This window comes from Crinia signifera, chromosome 3, assembly GCF_055691185.1.
Source record: "Crinia signifera chromosome 3, ASM5569118v1, whole genome shotgun sequence".
Taxonomy (NCBI): domain Eukaryota; kingdom Metazoa; phylum Chordata; class Amphibia; order Anura; family Myobatrachidae; genus Crinia; species Crinia signifera.
In genome coordinates, this window is record NC_139219.1 from 296,448,329 (window position 1) to 296,466,762 (window position 18,434).

At 44.6% G+C, this 18,434-nt stretch overlaps 1 protein-coding gene and 1 long non-coding RNA gene across 4 annotated transcripts in view; one reads left to right on the forward strand and one right to left on the reverse strand.

Moving 5' to 3' along the window:
* Positions 1–18,434, forward strand: part of COLEC11 (collectin subfamily member 11) — a 45,607-nt gene that overhangs the window by 22,937 nt on the left and 4,236 nt on the right. For all 3 annotated transcript variants that reach the window (XM_083178512.1, XM_083178510.1, XM_083178511.1), the window contains exons 4-5: positions 15,451–15,522; positions 15,889–15,942. In XM_083178512.1, the coding sequence (XP_083034638.1) occupies positions 15,451–15,522; positions 15,889–15,942 (126 nt within the window). The remainder of the gene's footprint in view (positions 1–15,450; positions 15,523–15,888; positions 15,943–18,434) is intronic.
* The window catches only part of LOC146064698 (uncharacterized), a 62,093-nt gene that overhangs the window by 20,354 nt on the left and 23,305 nt on the right, over positions 1–18,434 (reverse strand). The gene's annotated exons all lie outside the window — the stretch shown is intronic.

Genomic DNA, 18,434 nt, shown 5'->3' on the forward strand with positions numbered 1-18,434 from the left:
GTGTCTATTTCTGGCTGCCTGTCTGGATTTTATTAATTCACTAGGAAGCTTTCTCTGTGTAAGGGGAGTATAGGTAATCTGTTCAATCTCTATAATGTAGAGTGGATATGCATATAAAATTGGTTTGATCTCACCCTTTTCCTCGTTGCTTCCGAGAGGTAGATAAATCTGTCCCTAGACTTTAACTGGACTGCTTGCGTGCGGCTAGCTTTTTTGGCTTTTAGCTTCTTCACTGCGGTTGCTCTGCCTTCTCTGTCTCTTGAAACTAAGCTAGACTGTAAGGTTATCAGCCAGTTCTCATACGAGCCAGTGCTCTCCACTGTCACTGTATTATGTTTACAGCAGGCAGCTCTTTTGCCAGTGACAGTGATAGATACACCGCTCCTTCAGCAACTGACCTTACCACCCCCAGCCGCTCTGCTCTGTCAGCGACGTCTCTCCCTCTGCTATACTGAACTTGGCTGGTGCTGATGAGGGCTGATGAGGCAATCTACGGAAAGGCTTTAGCGTAACAAGATTCCTTCCCCTACTCTGATTGTGACAACGCTGACAACGCTGTAGTAGTGGCAGTGTTCCTGGCTTCTAGCTGCTATAGCTGGATCAACGCTAAATCGTTGCTGGCTGTCCCTTAGTCTATCAACTCCCCGCCTGTGTAGCGAGGGCGGTTGCGGGTATTGTTAGCAGCAACTGCCGGCGGGCACTCCACTTGCCGTCTCGCTCCTTCGCCGCGAGACTTTCAGCAGCCGGCAGCTTCTCCTGCTTGTGCGGCTTCCAGCAGCGGCTCCCAGCAGCGGCTGCCGGCGGATACGTCACTTGCCGTCTCGCTCCTCCGCCGCGAGACTTTCAGCAGCCGGCAGCTTCTCCTGCTTCTATGTGTCTCTCCGCCGCTGGGTAAGTACTGCTGGCTGCTTTCTGCAGCAGCGCTCTTCTCCGGCAACGCTCGCTCTCACAGCCGCTTCAGCTCCTGCTGTCTGTACCACTGTTAGCGGCAGCGAGTCTTGTCTTCCTGCAGGGACACCCAGGTCGGTGCGGCTCCCAACCCCTTGCCTCCCGCCGCTGTATGTTTACAGTACAGCTCTTTCTGGCGGCGGTGAGGCTACGAGGTGTTCCGCTACCAACCTATCCTTCTGGGCTCACTTCCCCGGCCGCCAGGTACTGCTGGCCAATATGTCTACACTCTGGCACATAGAGTCAAGCTCATTAGAAGGGCTGTCATTTCTGCCTCCTAGTCCCCTCCGACAGTTCTTATATACCTCTCTCCAGGACCAGCTGATCCCCTCGAGGGATCATGTACGTTTCCTATCTATCTCGAGATAATCAACAGTAATCTCTAGAAATTTCTCCACTGTATCAACTCTTTCGTATAAAGTAACACACATTTAACAAGTGATAGTGTACATTGAATCACATCACAATAACATATATATATACAATTATACAGTTCTATATAACACTTTAATCACTTATACGTATGTACACATTCATTTAATACATGTAAACCTGAAGTAGGGTTACATTCTCTTCCCCTGGTGATCTAATTAATTTATGAATCAGATCACCATCATTACTATAGTTACACAGGCATATTAGAATACTGAAAATAAGGCCAAGCGTATACGGCACTAGGATACACTACCCTAGGTATAGAGTTAGGTTCTCCCAACCTGTCATAGGTAAGAATAGAGGGGGGTTTACATACCCGTCTAGGCCTCCCAATGCCACACATGTCTTCTTCTTCACCCTCCACACTATACCCATAAGAGCCATCAGTACTATTTGTAATATCACCTTCAGGTAAATCAGTTCCTTCTCCCCTGGTATCCTCCAAACCCAGACCCTGAGTCTGGCAATAATCCCCTCCTTCTCCATCACCCCTACTACTATCAGTGTGCGACTTAACCATTCCCATATCGGTTTCCTCATTCACCTTATAATAGTACCCTGGGCTTGCAATTTCAGTATTTTCATCCAATTCAGTGAAGTCAGGTAATGCTCTGTCAACCTCAATACTGGATTTGCCTGGTTTCCCTTCTTTTCTAATATTTAGACCTTCAATAAGGCCCTCCATTCGTACCTCTTTACCTATAGGTAACAAATGTTGCCTATGATAGGTCAAAGTAATTTCTTCTCCAGACTCTGGTTTTATCCTGTACACAGGCAGGTCATGAAATTTTTCAATTACCACAAAGGGATCCTCCCTCCACCTGTTAGAGATTTTAATCCGCTTAGGTATCCCAAATTTTCTCAACAACACCCGATCTCCTGGGGCGAGTTCTTGTTCTCTGACTTTCCTATCATATATCCTCTTGTTCTTTTTTCCTAGCTTCTCAGCTGCTCTTATAGCTACCTCATAGGCATCTTGCAATTCCTCTCTTAGCCTTTTAACATATTTACTATGCGATACTGATGGGGTACCACTATCTGAATTATTCTGTATTCTCATGCTAACGTCTATTGGGAGTCTAGCCTCCCTCCCGAACATTAAAAGATAAGGGGAATATCCAGTTGCTTCGTTTAAAGTGCAGTTGTAAGCATGAACCAGTCGATCGATGTGCCTTTTCCAGCTCCATTTGTCTAAAGGATTCAAAGTCCCTAACATATTCAACAAGGTCCTGTTGAATCGCTCAGGCTGAGGGTCCCCTTGCGGGTGATAAGGAGTAGTTCTAGATTTTACAATTCCACATAGTGAACAGAGTTCTTTGATTAAATGACTCTCAAATTCTCTGCCTTGGTCGGAGTGCAATCTATTAGGTAATCCATAGTGTATAAAGAATTTACTCCATAGCGTATTCGCCACTGTCAACGCCTTTTGATTTGGAGTAACGTATGCTTGCGCATACCTGGTAAAGTGATCAGTCACCACCAATATGTGACACTTTTTCCCATCTCCCACATCCAAGGTCAGAAAGTCCATACACACTACATCCATTGGGCCATTACTTTGGAAAGATACTAAGGGCGCATGTTGTGTAGCCACCGTCTTCCTTACCACACAACTCCCACAATTTTGGCAATACTTTTCTACATCTCGTCTCATTCCTGGCCAGTAAAATCTATGAGCTATCAATCCCATTGTTTTATCAAACCCTAAATGTCCGTGATCATCGTGTAACGCCTGTAATACGGTTTGTTTATACTTTTCAGGTAAGACAGTTTGATATACAGGTTTCCCATCCTTCAGTTTAGTAACTCGGTAAAGTATCCCGTTCTTAACTCGCAACAGCTTCTTTTGTTTTTTTATGATCTTCGCCTTTTCTGTGACCCGTAACCCCTGTGGATTCCACCTTCTCCCTAGTACTAGATAATATACATCTCTAATGTCTTTATCAGTTAATTGTTCCTTCTTCATTTGGGTATTTTTTATTTTAGACAGTCCTTCTAGTTCTAAGCGACCCAACCAGCAATAAGACAATGGTAATGCATTAGAGGTGGCCCCTAGAGCACTCAACTGTTCCTCTCCAAGGGAAGATTCTTTTATTTGCATCTGATGACACATCCCTTTTACGTCTCCCATCGGGACTTCAATCCATTCCTCTTCATTCTCTTGAGCCGGCTGGCCAGGTATTCTAGATAATGCATCAGCATCAATGTTGCTTACTCCCGGGCGGTACTTCAACGAGAAATTATACAAAGCCAGTGCAGCCAACCATCGATGACCTGTCGCATCCAATTTAGCAGTGGTGAGGATATATGTTAATGGATTGTTATCAGTGTGTATCTCAAAATCGACCCCATACAGGTAATCATGAAATTTTTCCACTACACACCACTTTAAGGCCAGGAATTCTAGTTTGTGAGTGGGGTAATTCTTCTCACTATCAGTTAAACCTCTGCTCGCGAAAGATACCGGTCTTAACTCTTTGGTGGTAGTTGAGTGGCTCTGATATAAAACTCCCCCTATCCCTTCTTGAGATGCATCTATGTGAAGTACATATGGGGTATTTGGATCGGCATAGGCTAGCACCGGGGCATTAGTCAATTTGTCTTTTAACTGTAGGAAAGCAGTTTCGCATTTACTATCCCACCTCTCACCAAACAATTCCTCTGGTCTGTATAACTTTTTAAGAGCATTACCGATTTTATCCTTCTTCTTGTTTGGGGAAGGATATCCTTTGGTTAAATCAGTCAAGGGTTTGGCCACTTGAGAATAGTTAGAAACAAACCTTCTATAGTACCCACAAAACCCTAGGAAAGATCTGAGCTCTTTGAGTTTAGTGGGTCTTGGCCATGTCTTAACCGCCTCTACTTTGGCAGGATCCGTAGCTATCCCCTCTCTGCTCACAATATGTCCGAGATATTTTACCGAGGACCGGCAAAGGATGCATTTGTCAAGGGACAGTTTCAAACCCCCATCAATGAGCCTGCCGATGACCTTCAGGAGACGGTTATTGTGCTCAGCAAGTGTGGTACCAAAAACGATGATGTCATCAAGGTATACTAATACCTCCCTATAGTTCATATCCCCGATGGTTTTTTCCATGGTCCTTTGAAATGTGGCGGGGGCTCCCTTAATCCCTTGCGGCATTTTTAAAAATTCAAAGAAACCTAGGGGGCAAATGAAAGCGGTTTTCTCTTGATCTTCACGCCTCATGGGGATTTGGTAGAACCCATTGCGCAAATCGAGGACCGAAAACCAATTACTGCCTTGTAAGCAATCCAAGGCTTCATCTATACGTGGCACTGTATACTGATCAGGTACTGTCCGAGCGTTTAAAGTTCTGTAATCTACACACATCCTAATCTTTCCGGTTTTCTTTCTAGCGATCACTATGGGTGATGCATATGGGCTCCGGGACTCAACAATCATCTGATTTTCTAGCAATCCTTTCAGATGTAATCTCACGTCTTCAAAGTCCGCAGGCGCAATTCGACGGGAACGTTCTCGAAAAGGACTATCATCTGTAAGGTTTATCTGATGTTCTACTCCTTTCGCAACTCCTAGGTCCCATTCTCCTGTGGAAAAGGCTGGTTCTTTAGTTTCTAAAGCCTTTATCAACATCTCCTTTTCCTCACTCGGAATATCACTCCCTTTAAAACACTGCTCAAATTTGTTCTCAGACCCAACCGCTTCTTTCCCCGCCTCTATGTTAAAAGAATAGCCAAGATCATTAGGAATTTTCTTTTTTTCTCCTAGGCACCATTCAGACAAACTCTGGTATAGTTGGGTGTTGGTTCCCACGATTATAGGTAGTTCGTTCTGTTCTCCTTTTATCTCTGGACAGACCAATGCTACAAAAGGGACCCGCAGTGAATCTCCTTCACCTTTGTCAAATCCTAACACTGCCTCTATATAGCCTAAATAGGGATACTTATCTACACTCAACCCCCATATAACCAACCCACTAATTGGACGTAAGGGTACCTCAGGTATATTTTCACGGTACCATGGCTCAAATATAATGGACACCTGTGAGCCACTATCCAACAATACCTTACACTCCCGACCATTTATTTCAGCTGTTACTAGAGGAACTGGCCCCATAAGTCCCTCCGGGATCATTCTACCATCATTCCACCACGATCTCCCCATTTCAATATTTTCGTTATCCAGGGGGACTGAGAGGGGTTCACAGTCCTCCCTTATTCGTTTCCCTGTTCCTGTTCAAGGTTGCTGTCACTGGGATTAACACCCCCCGTGTTACTGTTTCTATTCACTATTCTGTTGTTGGTACATTCAAAAGCTCGGTGTCCTAACTTGCCACACTTAAAACATCCTCTATTGGCATTACTAAATCCCCTTCCCATGCCTCTGACTGCCACATTGGAATTGAACCTTGGGGTACTGCTAACAGATCGCCCAGTAGTAGTATTCTGAGCGGCTATGACCTGTTCAATCTTTTTATTTTGCTCTTCCATCATTTTTAGTATCTTCTCTTCGAAGGTACTCGTCTCAATAGCTGGTTGTATCACTTTTACTTTTCTTACAGTTTTATCCCTCATTTCTATGAGCACTTCTTCTTGCTTGATTTCTTTAAGTAACTCATTGAAAGTAGGGGGAGGTTCTTTAGACCCAGAGCACCTTAATTTCTGCGCCACATAGTCGGTAGTCAAGGCTCCTCGCAATAGCTGTTTCATTCTGCTTTTATCCACGTCTTCCTTTCGGATGCCTCCCTTCTCAATTATTTTATATAATAGCTTATCCAACCTTATCACATATATGCTCAGTTTTTCACCTGGTTCTTGAAAGGTGTGATGAAATCGGGACAACAATTCCCCTTCATCTTCTAGAGTACCGTAAGCATAGTCTAATGCTTCTAGATATGTTTCTAAGGTAGCCAGCGGGTTACTTCTCCTAGTGGCCTGAATGACTCCCATCGCTGGTCCTCGTAGGCTCTCCACTACTCTCTGTCGTTTAATCTTATCGGGACATTGCCACTCCTCAGCCTGTTGCACAGCCCCCTCTTTCCAGGCTTCGTAAGTCTCTTCCCCTGCCGGCACAGGGCTTATCCCGGAAAAAATCCGTAATCTCCTGTAACTTCCTTCATAGTGCCATCTCTCCAGTTGTGACACTACCTTATTAATTATAGTTTCAAATTGGCCTCCCCCTATATTTGTACTACTACTTTGTCTAGCGGTGTCATCTCTCTCCTCCTCACCATGATCCCCTCCTGATGTAAATATAGGGGCACTGGCGGCTTCTTCCTCTGAGACTATTGGCCATATGATTTGCCATCTCCTCCCAGTTTCTTTGTCAGCGACAATCATAGCAGGGATCAGGTTACTATCTAGCTCTTCCTCAGTCTCCAATAGATATGCGACAATCCTTCCTAAATCTCCTATCCATCTATCTATTATTTTGGGTCCAGTTATCCCATACAATTTATTTACCCGTTCTACTACATCTCTTTCTATAAACTCGGCAAAATTCCCTCCTACAGCCAAACACTGCTTGGCACTCCTTCCTTTCCTTAAACACCATTCATAGATGTCCTTCCCTGACAGTATGTCCTTACGTTCTTCCATCTCAGCAGTGCCTCCACTTTGTAACCCAACTACTAAATGTGCCTCCACCCAAACTTATTTAACTAGTGTAGTTTGGGAAAACACTATCCCCAGCAACAATTACTTATCCTTATTTGATGATTTATTGCTGGCAAAGGAACCACATCCCTTACATGAGGTAAAAGGTTAATTTATTTACTATACAACGCATAGATATACATCAACAGCAACGATATAGATACCCTTGTACAATAATTAAGTGTACAAGCGGAATCTATACATTGAATATTTTACAACAACAATATAATACAATACACCACTTACAATACAGTACAATACAATCCCCTCTAACCTCCCCTTATCCTATACAGAGACTCTCCCTTGCATGCAATACAAAAATTACCTTAATAACATTCACTGCTATAACTGGCCAGTTAGTAAAAAAAACCTTGTATACAATGCATTGTATTACTATGAGTGTTGGCGCGCGTTGGGGCCCATAATGTCCTCTTTTACTATTAGTATGCAATAAAGATGGTTTTCCTTCAGGGATGCTATATGTCTGAGTAATAGAAAAGTATTAGAATTGGATACTTATACTTATACTGGAAGTATCCATTCTAATAAATCCTTTTCTCTGTCTCTGTGATGTCTGTTCTTTTGTTATACAAAGTAACTGAGTGTCTATTTCTGGCTGCCTGTCTGGATTTTATTAATTCACTAGGAAGCTTTCTCTGTGTAAGGGGAGTATAGGTAATCTGTTCAATCTCTATAATGTAGAGTGGATATGCATATAAAATTGGTTTGATCTCACCCTTTTCCTCGTTGCTTCCGAGAGGTAGATAAATCTGTCCCTAGACTTTAACTGGACTGCTTGCGTGCGGCTAGCTTTTTTGGCTTTTAGCTTCTTCACTGCGGTTGCTCTGCCTTCTCTGTCTCTTGAAACTAAGCTAGACTGTAAGGTTATCAGCCAGTTCTCATACGAGCCAGTGCTCTCCACTGTCACTGTATTATGTTTACAGCAGGCAGCTCTTTTGCCAGTGACAGTGATAGATACACCGCTCCTTCAGCAACTGACCTTACCACCCCCAGCCGCTCTGCTCTGTCAGCGACGTCTCTCCCTCTGCTATACTGAACTTGGCTGGTGCTGATGAGGGCTGATGAGGCAATCTACGGAAAGGCTTTAGCGTAACAAGATTCCTTCCCCTACTCTGATTGTGACAACGCTGACAACGCTGTAGTAGTGGCAATGTTCCTGGCTTCTAGCTGCTATAGCTGGATCAACGCTAAATCGTTGCTGGCTGTCCCTTAGTCTATCAACTCCCCGCCTGTGTAGCGAGGGCGGTTGCGGGTATTGTTAGCAGCAACTGCCGGCGGGCACTCCACTTGCCGTCTCGCTCCTTCGCCGCGAGACTTTCAGCAGCCGGCAGCTTCTCCTGCTTGTGCGGCTTCCAGCAGCGGCTCCCAGCAGCGGCTGCCGGCGGATACGTCACTTGCCGTCTCGCTCCTCCGCCGCGAGACTTTCAGCAGCCGGCAGCTTCTCCTGCTTCTATGTGTCTCTCCGCCGCTGGGTAAGTACTGCTGGCTGCTTTCTGCAGCAGCGCTCTTCTCCGGCAACGCTCGCTCTCACAGCCGCTTCAGCTCCTGCTGTCTGTACCACTGTTAGCGGCAGCGAGTCTTGTCTTCCTGCAGGGACACCCAGGTCGGTGTGGCTCCCAACCCCTTGCCTCCCGCCGCTGTATGTTTACAGTACAGCTCTTTCTGGCGGCGGTGAGGCTACGAGGTGTTCCGCTACCAACCTATCCTTCTGGGCTCACTTCCCCGGCCGCCAGGTACTGCTGGCCAATATGTCTACACTCTGGCACATAGAGTCAAGCTCATTAGAAGGGCTGTCATTTCTGCCTCCTAGTCCCCTCCGACAGTTCTTATATACCTCTCTCCAGGACCAGCTGATCCCCTCGAGGGATCATGTACGTTTCCTATCTATCTCGAGATAATCAACAGTAATCTCTAGAAATTTCTCCACTGTATCAACTCTTTCGTATAAAGTAACACACATTTAACAAGTGATAGTGTACATTGAATCACATCACAATAACATATATATATACAATTATACAGTTCTATATAACACTTTAATCACTTATACGTATGTACACATTCATTTAATACATGTAAACCTGAAGTAGGGTTACAAAGAAGTCAATTCTGATTGGTTGCTCATAGCAACAACCCTTGTAAAATAGAACTCCCATCTTAGTGAATGTCACCCTTAGAATCTGATTGGTTGTTATGGGCAACATTCCATCTTCAATAGAACTCTGATCTTAGTAAATTTACCCCATGGATATTTGGATTCAGCGCTATGAGGGCTGCAAATAAAACATTTCATGAGCCCAACAGTACCATACACAGTATCTGACCCAAATCATTAAAACATTGACTCCTCCAGTGAATCTATGGTTACGCAGCATTACCACCATAAGGGCCAGATGTATTAAGCTTGAAAAGTGATCAAATAGAGAGTGATAAACCACCAGCCAATCAGCTGCGAACTGCCATGTTCCAGGCTGTGTTTGATAAATGAAAGGAAGGAGCTGATTGGTTGGTGGTCTATCACTCTCCATTTTATAACTTTTCAAGGCTTAGTACATCTCGCCCTAAGTGAGATGCAGGAGAGCTATCGGGCCAGATGCACTGAGCTTCAAAAGTGATAAAATAGAGAGTGATAAATAACCAACCAATCAACTCCTGCCTAACATTTTTCAAACACAGTCTGTGACATAGCAGGTAGGAGCTGATTGGCTGGGTGTTTATCACTCTCCATTTCATCACTTTTGAAGCTTAGTGCATCTGGCCCGTTATCTGGTTTGTAGACAGCTGCTGGAAGTGGTCACAAAATGCCTGCATTTTTGCCTTCACTCGCTGTTATCTCCCACAAAACAGTCACTTCCTGTCAATCACTTGCTAATGAATTCTCACTGTGGGGGAGATGCACTAAAGGCAACGGGTGGGATGCTCTAACCCAGAAATGCGGTAAAAACCCATTATCGGGGTTTTTACCGCATTTCTATATTCTCTAACCCCCCCTCCGATGTACTAAACCCCGATCATCTCATCAGGCAAGGCCAGAATTGCCTCTAGGCCCGTGAGGCACGGGCCAAGGGGCGACACCTATTAAGAGCGGCACAATTAGGGTTACCACTTACAAGTTACCAGGCCCACACCATAGCCTAGCAGGCCACAATATCCGTGTCACTGTGCACCCACCCTGGCGGCTCTGACAGAAGGAGTCACGGTGCGGGCAGGCTCGGCTGAGGGAATGTCTGCGTGATAGCAGAGCCAAGGACGGTGACGTGGTCACAGAGCACTGTGTGCGTGCGCAGCTGACTGGACCCCTAAATCCACCCCTGTCGTCAGGGTACCGCTGCGCAGGGTATATCTAGCAAAAGTTGTTGTTAACCTATAGAAGTCTATGGGCTTCCCTCTGCAATTCTGTTTGAGAGATCCATCACAGATCCCTCCCAGCATGCCCCGCGGCTGCAGCCTTACCTCTCCGACTCCCGGATCGCAGACCCAAAGTCCAGTAATGGCGGCACTTCAAAAAAGACAGCTCTTATTGGAAAAGCTGTCTTTTGCGTTAATAATCGCATATGTTAGCGCATATGCGATTATTAACAATGCAAATCGCATAGTTACATAGTATTCAAGGCTGAATAAACTCTCAAGTCCATCCAGTTCAACCTTGGTGTATAGCTTCTTCCCTTGCTATACGTAATGTACATTGATATATTCAAGGACAGATCATGATTATTGCTTGTATCCCTGTATGTTATTAACCAATAGATGTTTATCCAACCTTATTTTAAACGTATTTATTGTGTCTGTCGACACCACATCACCAGGAAGAGAGTTCCATAGTTTGGCTGCCCTGACTGTAAAAATGTTTTCTTCTAAGGGAACAAAATCTTCTTTTCTCTAATCTAAACTCGTGTCCTTGAGTCCTTCCTTACAGTAAAAAGGGCGTCTGACAGTTCCTTACATTGTCCTCTGATATATTTGTACATGATAAGCATGTCTCCCCTTAAACATCTCTTTTCTAGCATAAACAATCCTAAGTAGTTCAATCTACCTTCATAGCTTAAATTCTCAGTTCCCTTTATTAGCTTTGTTGCTCTTCTTTGGACTTTTTCCAATTCTATGATGTCCTTTTTATAGTGTGGGGCCCAGAATTGAACTCCGTATTCCAGATGTGGTCTAACCAATGCTTTGTACAGTGACATAATTACATTTTGTATGCATGTTAGTATCCTGTTCGCCTTATTTGTTGCTATATGACATTGGACACTACACCCCAGTTTGTTATCTATTTGGACTCCAACTGTAGGTCCTTTTCAAGTTCTGAATTACCCAATGTCTCCCTGCTTAGGTTATAACTAGCACATTGATTATGTCCCCCAAAATGCATAACCTTGCATTTATCCACATTGAACCTCATTTTCCACTTTTTTGCCCATTAGTCTAATTTATTAAGATCGCTCTGAAGCCTTGAGACATCCTCATTTGATTTAATTACTCTGCTCAGTTTTGTGTCATCAGCAAAGATGGAACATTGCGGAGTATAATACCCACCCCAATATCATTAATACATATATTTAATAAAAGGGGCCCTAGCACCGACCCTTGTGGCACTCCACTTAGTACTCTATTACACAGCCAGTTCCTTACCCATCTACAAATTCTTACCCCTAGTCCCAGATCTTCTATTTTATTTATCAACCTCTTATGTGGAACCGTGTCAAGAGCCTTAACAAAATCTAGGAAGACCACGTCTACTGCATTTCCATTATCAAGGTTGTTGCTGACATCCTCATAAAAGCCAAGTAAATTTGTTTGGCATGAACGATTCTTCACAAACCCATGTTGAATAATACAGATTAGACTGTGAAGCTCTAAATATTCCTGGATACCATCCCTTAAAAATCCCTCAAATAATTTACCCACTATTGATGTTAAGCTCACAGGTTACATCTCGGCGATGTGTGGCCGGATTCACCGTCAGACTTTAGTGCATCCCGCCCTGTGACAGTAATTGTGCATGCATTGCGGCTGAATGGATTTGCAGAATGCCTGAACATTGGAATAGAGACCAACTATGACTCAGGACCATCTTTCACAAGATAACGGCGTGGAGATACACATCGGGGGCTCTACTGCCCTTGATCAACCTGTCTTCTGCTCTGTCGGATTATAATTTTACCGGTTTCACACACTGGCTACAGATTTAGGGCCAAATGTATCAAGCGTTAGTGGAGAGTGATAAACAACCAGCCAATCAGCTCATAACTGTCATTTTCCAAGCCCAATCTGTAACATGGCAGCTGATTGGCTGGTTATTTATTAGTATCCACTTTATGGGCCAGATGTATTAAGCTTCATGTCGAATACTGTTGCCATTGATGGGGGAGAACCAGATGGTTTCCCTCCATCGATGGAATAGCAAAACAATGTTTTGCCGTTTTTTTTTCAAAGTGCCGGGACACGGAGCATAGCTCCACCCCCCAACACCCGCGAAGCCCTGCCCCTTGTGTTTTGATTGGCCCACAGGCCAATCAATCAAATACAATGGTTGACCATCGATATGTAAAAATATTGATGGTCATCCATTGCATAGTTAAGCACTATCGATGGCCAGTTGCAGAATTGCCATCAATGGCAACCATCGATGGCAATGGCAACGGCAACGATGGCCATCCCTACCCTTAATCTGCTATTGGGAATGGAGTGTCCAATCAAGACAGAATAAGTTTACCTATACGTCACCTGATCCCCGATCATGGGCTTTATGGTACATACCCATAATGCAATGTTCCCTCATGTAATACTAGCATGCAAAAGGCAAATCCTTTTGTTTTCTGCCATTCAGTACAGACTTCCCACTGCCTCTACATCCCATATAATTCAGTGGAGGCGGCATGCAGCCAGCTCAAGGATTTTTCAGTTGCAAACTGTTATTTTTTAATACTCTGGCACTCTTAATGGTTTTTAACAAATCAGAGAAGAATTAATGACCCCACATAAAATTTAGCAAGGGACTAGTCGGAGCGGCAGGTCCCAGAAGAATACATTAACGCAGGCTTTACTGCTGTACCTTGTGGTACTCGTTCTTCAGTAATAGTAACATAAACTCTGACACAGAGGTTTTATTGAAGAAGTGCTTTCTGTGCCGTGTATTATTTTTCTGACATCTATAAACTGTGACAATTCATACATCAAATTAATAAGAAACGTCAGTGCTGCATCTGCTGGCGCATTACTCCTTTATATCCTGCCACTGTGACATATGTCGGCAAAGCGCGTGGAAGTTATATTTAGGAAGGTTACATTTATTCAGAATCACCTCTCACATAGTAAATACACAGAAGATAAAAAAAAATTATATAGGATAATTTCAACTCACTGGATATGAGTCGCACATGTTGCATGTCACCACTAGGGGGAGCTGGTACCTCTAAACAAGATACTTGTCCTAATTCAGTTACAAGTTCATTACAGCTAGAATGTTTTGGTGCACCTTGGGGAAAACAATGTTCCATTTACAGGCTGGCAAATTTAAAATGTGCAGATTTACAGGGTACACATAAAGTTCCCCAGGGTTTATGTACTGCGTGCAAAATCAGAATTTTGGTTCCAATCCAAAAATATTGCACTTCTACCCTATGCATTGCAAAACAGTTTGTCATTTTCATCTGTCATTTGGATTTGCTGCTAATTCTAAATTGTATTAAAACTAAGCTAACCTTTTGTTAAGGTTATGCATTGCATCCCGTAACATAACTGCCTGCTCTCCTCTCCTTGAATGTGCACCAAAATTGGGGTCTCCTTTACTACCAAAATAGTTGCACGCACGCACACATACATACGTACATGCACGCACAAATCACGGTTGCCTACTTTTAAAGTCACCTCTCTGGGAGAAGCCCGGAGAGGAGACTGTTAGCAGTACTTCAGGGGGTGGGGCCTGATGTGGACATCATCTAGCCCCGCCCTTGACTTAATTTGCATCTTTAGCTCCCTCCCCCAAAATACTGATATGGCAGTGAGACTCGACTGTGCGGCAGCGGCAGGCGGCAAGCCAGCAGCCACGCACAGCATATGTATGTATTGTCATTTGTTTGTGCTTGACTTGTCAGAGAATCTTCGCTGGGCAGGACCCAGCGCCCACGCAGCCCCCGCTTCCCCAAGCAGCAGCGGGGGCTGCCTTCCACTAGCTACGCCACTGGTTGTGACACATTTTATGACCAATATATGCAGATATCCAGGTAATTCCAAAGGGTTCACATACTTTTTCTTGCAACTGTAGGTGACAGTGGCGTGTAATGGAGGTCAGTCCAAATGACAAATAACTCAACCAGGTTTTTTTTTTTTAACTAGGCAGAACTAGGCTTGCCTACCCTCCCGGAATTGCCGGGAAGCTCCCAAAAATCGGGTCCCACCTCCTGACCCCCCGGGAAGGTGGGCAATCCTCCCGCATTGGTCACACAGCCCCAGCAACCCCGCCTCCGTACCGACCTAAATACCGTTTTCCGCGGGTCCGCGGCGAGGGACGGTGCTAAAATGATGCGATTCGCGCCATTTAGCATCATTTTAGCCCCTCCCCCAATCTGCGGGCCCGCGAATTGCGGTGTTAGCCTGACATGGAGGCGGGGCTTGATGACGTCTGCCTCGCCCCGCCCCCCTTACATACTACTATCGGGTCTCCTTTCCGGGCTGCTCCTGGAGATGAGAAAACAAATGTCGGCAACTATGGGCAGAACAGGTTTGTAAGGACGACACAGGATTAATGCAGCAGGTATGTAGATCAGGTACAGAATTCACATATACAGTGGATGTATCAGATCCACCCAGGAATGTATGGGTTAACACCAGTAGTGTGCAGACAACTATGTTTATACATACAGTGGGGGATGCAGACACTGATATATATATACTGAATATAGCGGTATAATGATGGTGATATGGCCTGAGTATCGCTCTCTCTCTCTCTCTCTCTCTCTCTCTCTCTCTCTCATGGAGGATCTCAGAGGCATGTCCTTACTCTATGGTGGATGGAGCTTAGATGCGCGGTAATGTTGCACATGTGCAGCAGTGCACAGATGTCGGAGGTCATGCCTCTGGAACAACACGGTCCTAGTGCCACCTGGTAAGGAGACATTGCAAGGCTCTCTCCAGTAGCAACTGAGAGAAGCCCTGAATGTGACAGTGGGTGGAAAGAGATTGTGTGGTTGATTGTGAGGGACATATGTGTGGAGGCATTTGCTAGAAATGGTAAGTACAGTACTCACAAGTACAAGCAGTGCTCACCACATTCCAGATCATTTATGACACCCCAGTGATACCACACATTCACCATTATGGCTTTTTTCTTATATACAGAATATGATACTCTGACAAAGCTAAAATGCCCCAAACAAGATGATTATGCCTGGCACTTGTTTTTTTTTACAGGAGAAATGGGTGACAAAGGTGTGAAAGGAGGCATGGGTCGTCACGGGAAAATTGGCCCTATTGGTTCTAAAGGTATTTCAATATGAGCTTGTACTAGACCACTATGGTTTGATCTACCATCACTTAGGGCGAGATGTACTAAGCCTTGAAAAGTGATAAAATGGAGAGTGAAAAACCACCAACCAATCAGCTCCTACCTGTCATTTTTCAAACACAGCTTGTGAAATGGCAGGTAGGAGCTGATTGGCTGGTGGTTTATCACTCTCCATTTTATCACTTTTCTGGCCCTGAGTCAGTTGTACATTTTATTATGGATGAATTGTTTGATGTAATATTCCCATCCATGTAACCAAGATGTTATTCTAACTTTTTATTTTTTTAAACTCTTTCTTATATGAAGAGTACAGTAGAAATGTCTAATACGTTTTCATTGTTTAGGTGAAAAAGGAGATTTTGGTGATATGGGTCCTCCCGGTCCTAATGGAGATCCAGGTATATTTTACTTTTAAATTGCTTGTTACTCTTGATGCTAGACTGGATACAGACAGACATGATGTGAAGACAACATTGGTCCAGATGCTGTAATCTGTCTGAACATTAGCAGGTCATTTTGGTGCTTTAGGCCTTCCTAATATTGATTTGAGTAGAGCAAATCCTCTTAGGCATTTTGTATAATGGGTGCAATACGTGTGGTGGGCACCATGTTTCCGGAGTCTTGCGCATGTGCAGGAGACTCTGGCACAATGCCAGAGTCTACAGGAAGGGAGAGAGGAAAGGGCTCACCCGAAGTCTGAACACAGGCCCTTGCTCTGTTAAAGTGGCTCTACTATATTATTATTATTATTATATTTTATTTATAAGGCGCCCCAAGTGTTTTGCAGCGCTGTACGAAGGGCATACAATGGATCAGTACAAGGAGACAAAACTTAAAATTACAGTAAATAAATAACAAAAACAGGTAAAAAGAGCACCGCATTTCAATACACACTGCAGTGTATGCTGGCCACACATCAGACCTACTTTCTCCAACCATCCAACTAGTTGGTTGGATGGAATAAAAATCTGGTACTGAAAAGGAGCAAATGTAATTTGTAATTAAGTCATTGGTTTCCCAAATCGGAAAATGGACAACTGTCACTCAAACAATGTACTGTAGTTGGACCTATTTGATTTAAAAATTTCACTGAATGTTTTTGTCCATTCTCCTGAGCAAATTGCTTATTGGCATTTTCCCCCATACAGTACCAGATTTTCAGTCCAATCATCCAACTAGTTGGCACGGTGGCCATTTTTCTGGGGATTTTTGCAGCCCTGCTGTTGCCGCCAGCAGCCCTGCATTGTGTAGTCTAAGCTCTAGAGGGCTCAGACTCCAGGGGAGATTCTCTAAGAATCTCCGCCCCCCTTCGCCACCCATCGCATATTTAATTATCGCATATGTTGTAACATATGCGATAATTAAGGCAAAGGACAGCTCTTGCGTTAAGAGCTGTCCTTTGCGGTGAGAGTCGCCGGGTCCCAGCAGGTCCCGGCGGCTCCCCCCTCCCTCACACATCCGGCGCTGCTGCTGCTGCGCCGGGCTCTCCTCCTCCCTGCACCCGGAAGAGGATCAGTGCAGGGAGGAGGTCACAGGTCCGGGCAGCACAGCTCTGTGCTGCCCGGACACAGGTGAGGGGGCGATGCGGGGCGGCGAAGGGTCGGCGCGGGGCGGCGGAGGGTTGCGGTAAAAGCCCATTGGCTTCTATGGGGCATCGCCAGATTTTTCTGGCGATGCCCCCCGCTGCGGTAACCCGGCGGGGGATGCTTACAGCATCCCAAAATGTGGTAAAACCCCCGATAACGGGGTTTTACCGCATTTTTCGCTTAGAGAATCTCCCCCTCCATCACTGGAAAAATAGAGTGAATGAGGGAGACCCTTGCGCCTGCCGCTGCCTTTGGAATTGCTCAATTAGTATGAAGACACCAATCATACAAAAAATATTGTAAAGACAAAAAGAAATACTGACAATTCCTGGGCGCTGACCAATTTCTCTATTCCCGATTTCTCAATTTGACCCAAAAAGAGAAGGAAAAAAGAGAACACAATAGTGTAATACACTTTGATAAACTGATGTAACACTCTTTCCAAGCTGTATGTAATTGACTGGACCCATGGCATGTGCCTTGAAAAAGAAACCTATAGGGTTTTGAAACGCGTTGGCGAGGAGGAGAGAGGGTGAACCACAGAGGATCTAACACCGGGTGCGAGCTTCCAGGGACGCCTGCTTTATACCATCTGCTCTTTTGTCTACACTTGTGTTGTGGACCAACACACTCGGTGAGAGTCCATTGTGCTATAACCCTGATTTTATGTTGTCATTTTATGAATAAAAAAACGGTATTACACCATACCAGTCTTTTTCTCTATATCTATGCTCACTGGACAAATCTGAAGCCTTCACGGTGACGTTACCGCCCCCTGAGGACGCGCTAATTGTCTGCCTTAAAAAGCAGACCACCTTGAAGGGTACGGGTCCAGTCAATTACATACAGCTTGGAAAGAGTGTTACATCAGTTTATCAAAGTGTATTACACTATTGTGTTCTCTTTTTTCCTTCTCTTTTTGGGTCAAATTGAGAAATCGGGAATAGAGAAATTGGTCAGTGCCCAGGAATTGTCAGTATTTCTTTTTGTCATCACTGGAAAAATGGCCATTGCGCCATATAGTGGGTGCAAACTGCACCCATTATAGATACGCCACTGAGCACTACCCATTTCAATCGATACAAAGGATGGGCAAGCGCTGTCTGGTGGGAGCATTGTGCTGAGGAAGGCAGGTTGGCTCTAATCACTCAGCTTATGCGATAAATCACTTCTATATATCTGTTCCTCTGGGAGGAGGCAGCCAGATCAGCACAGGAAGGGGGGGGGGGCATGGCTGAGGGGAGTGACGCAGGTTAAGAATGTAACGGGTAAATTAATCTTTCCAAATTGCCACTGAAAATCAG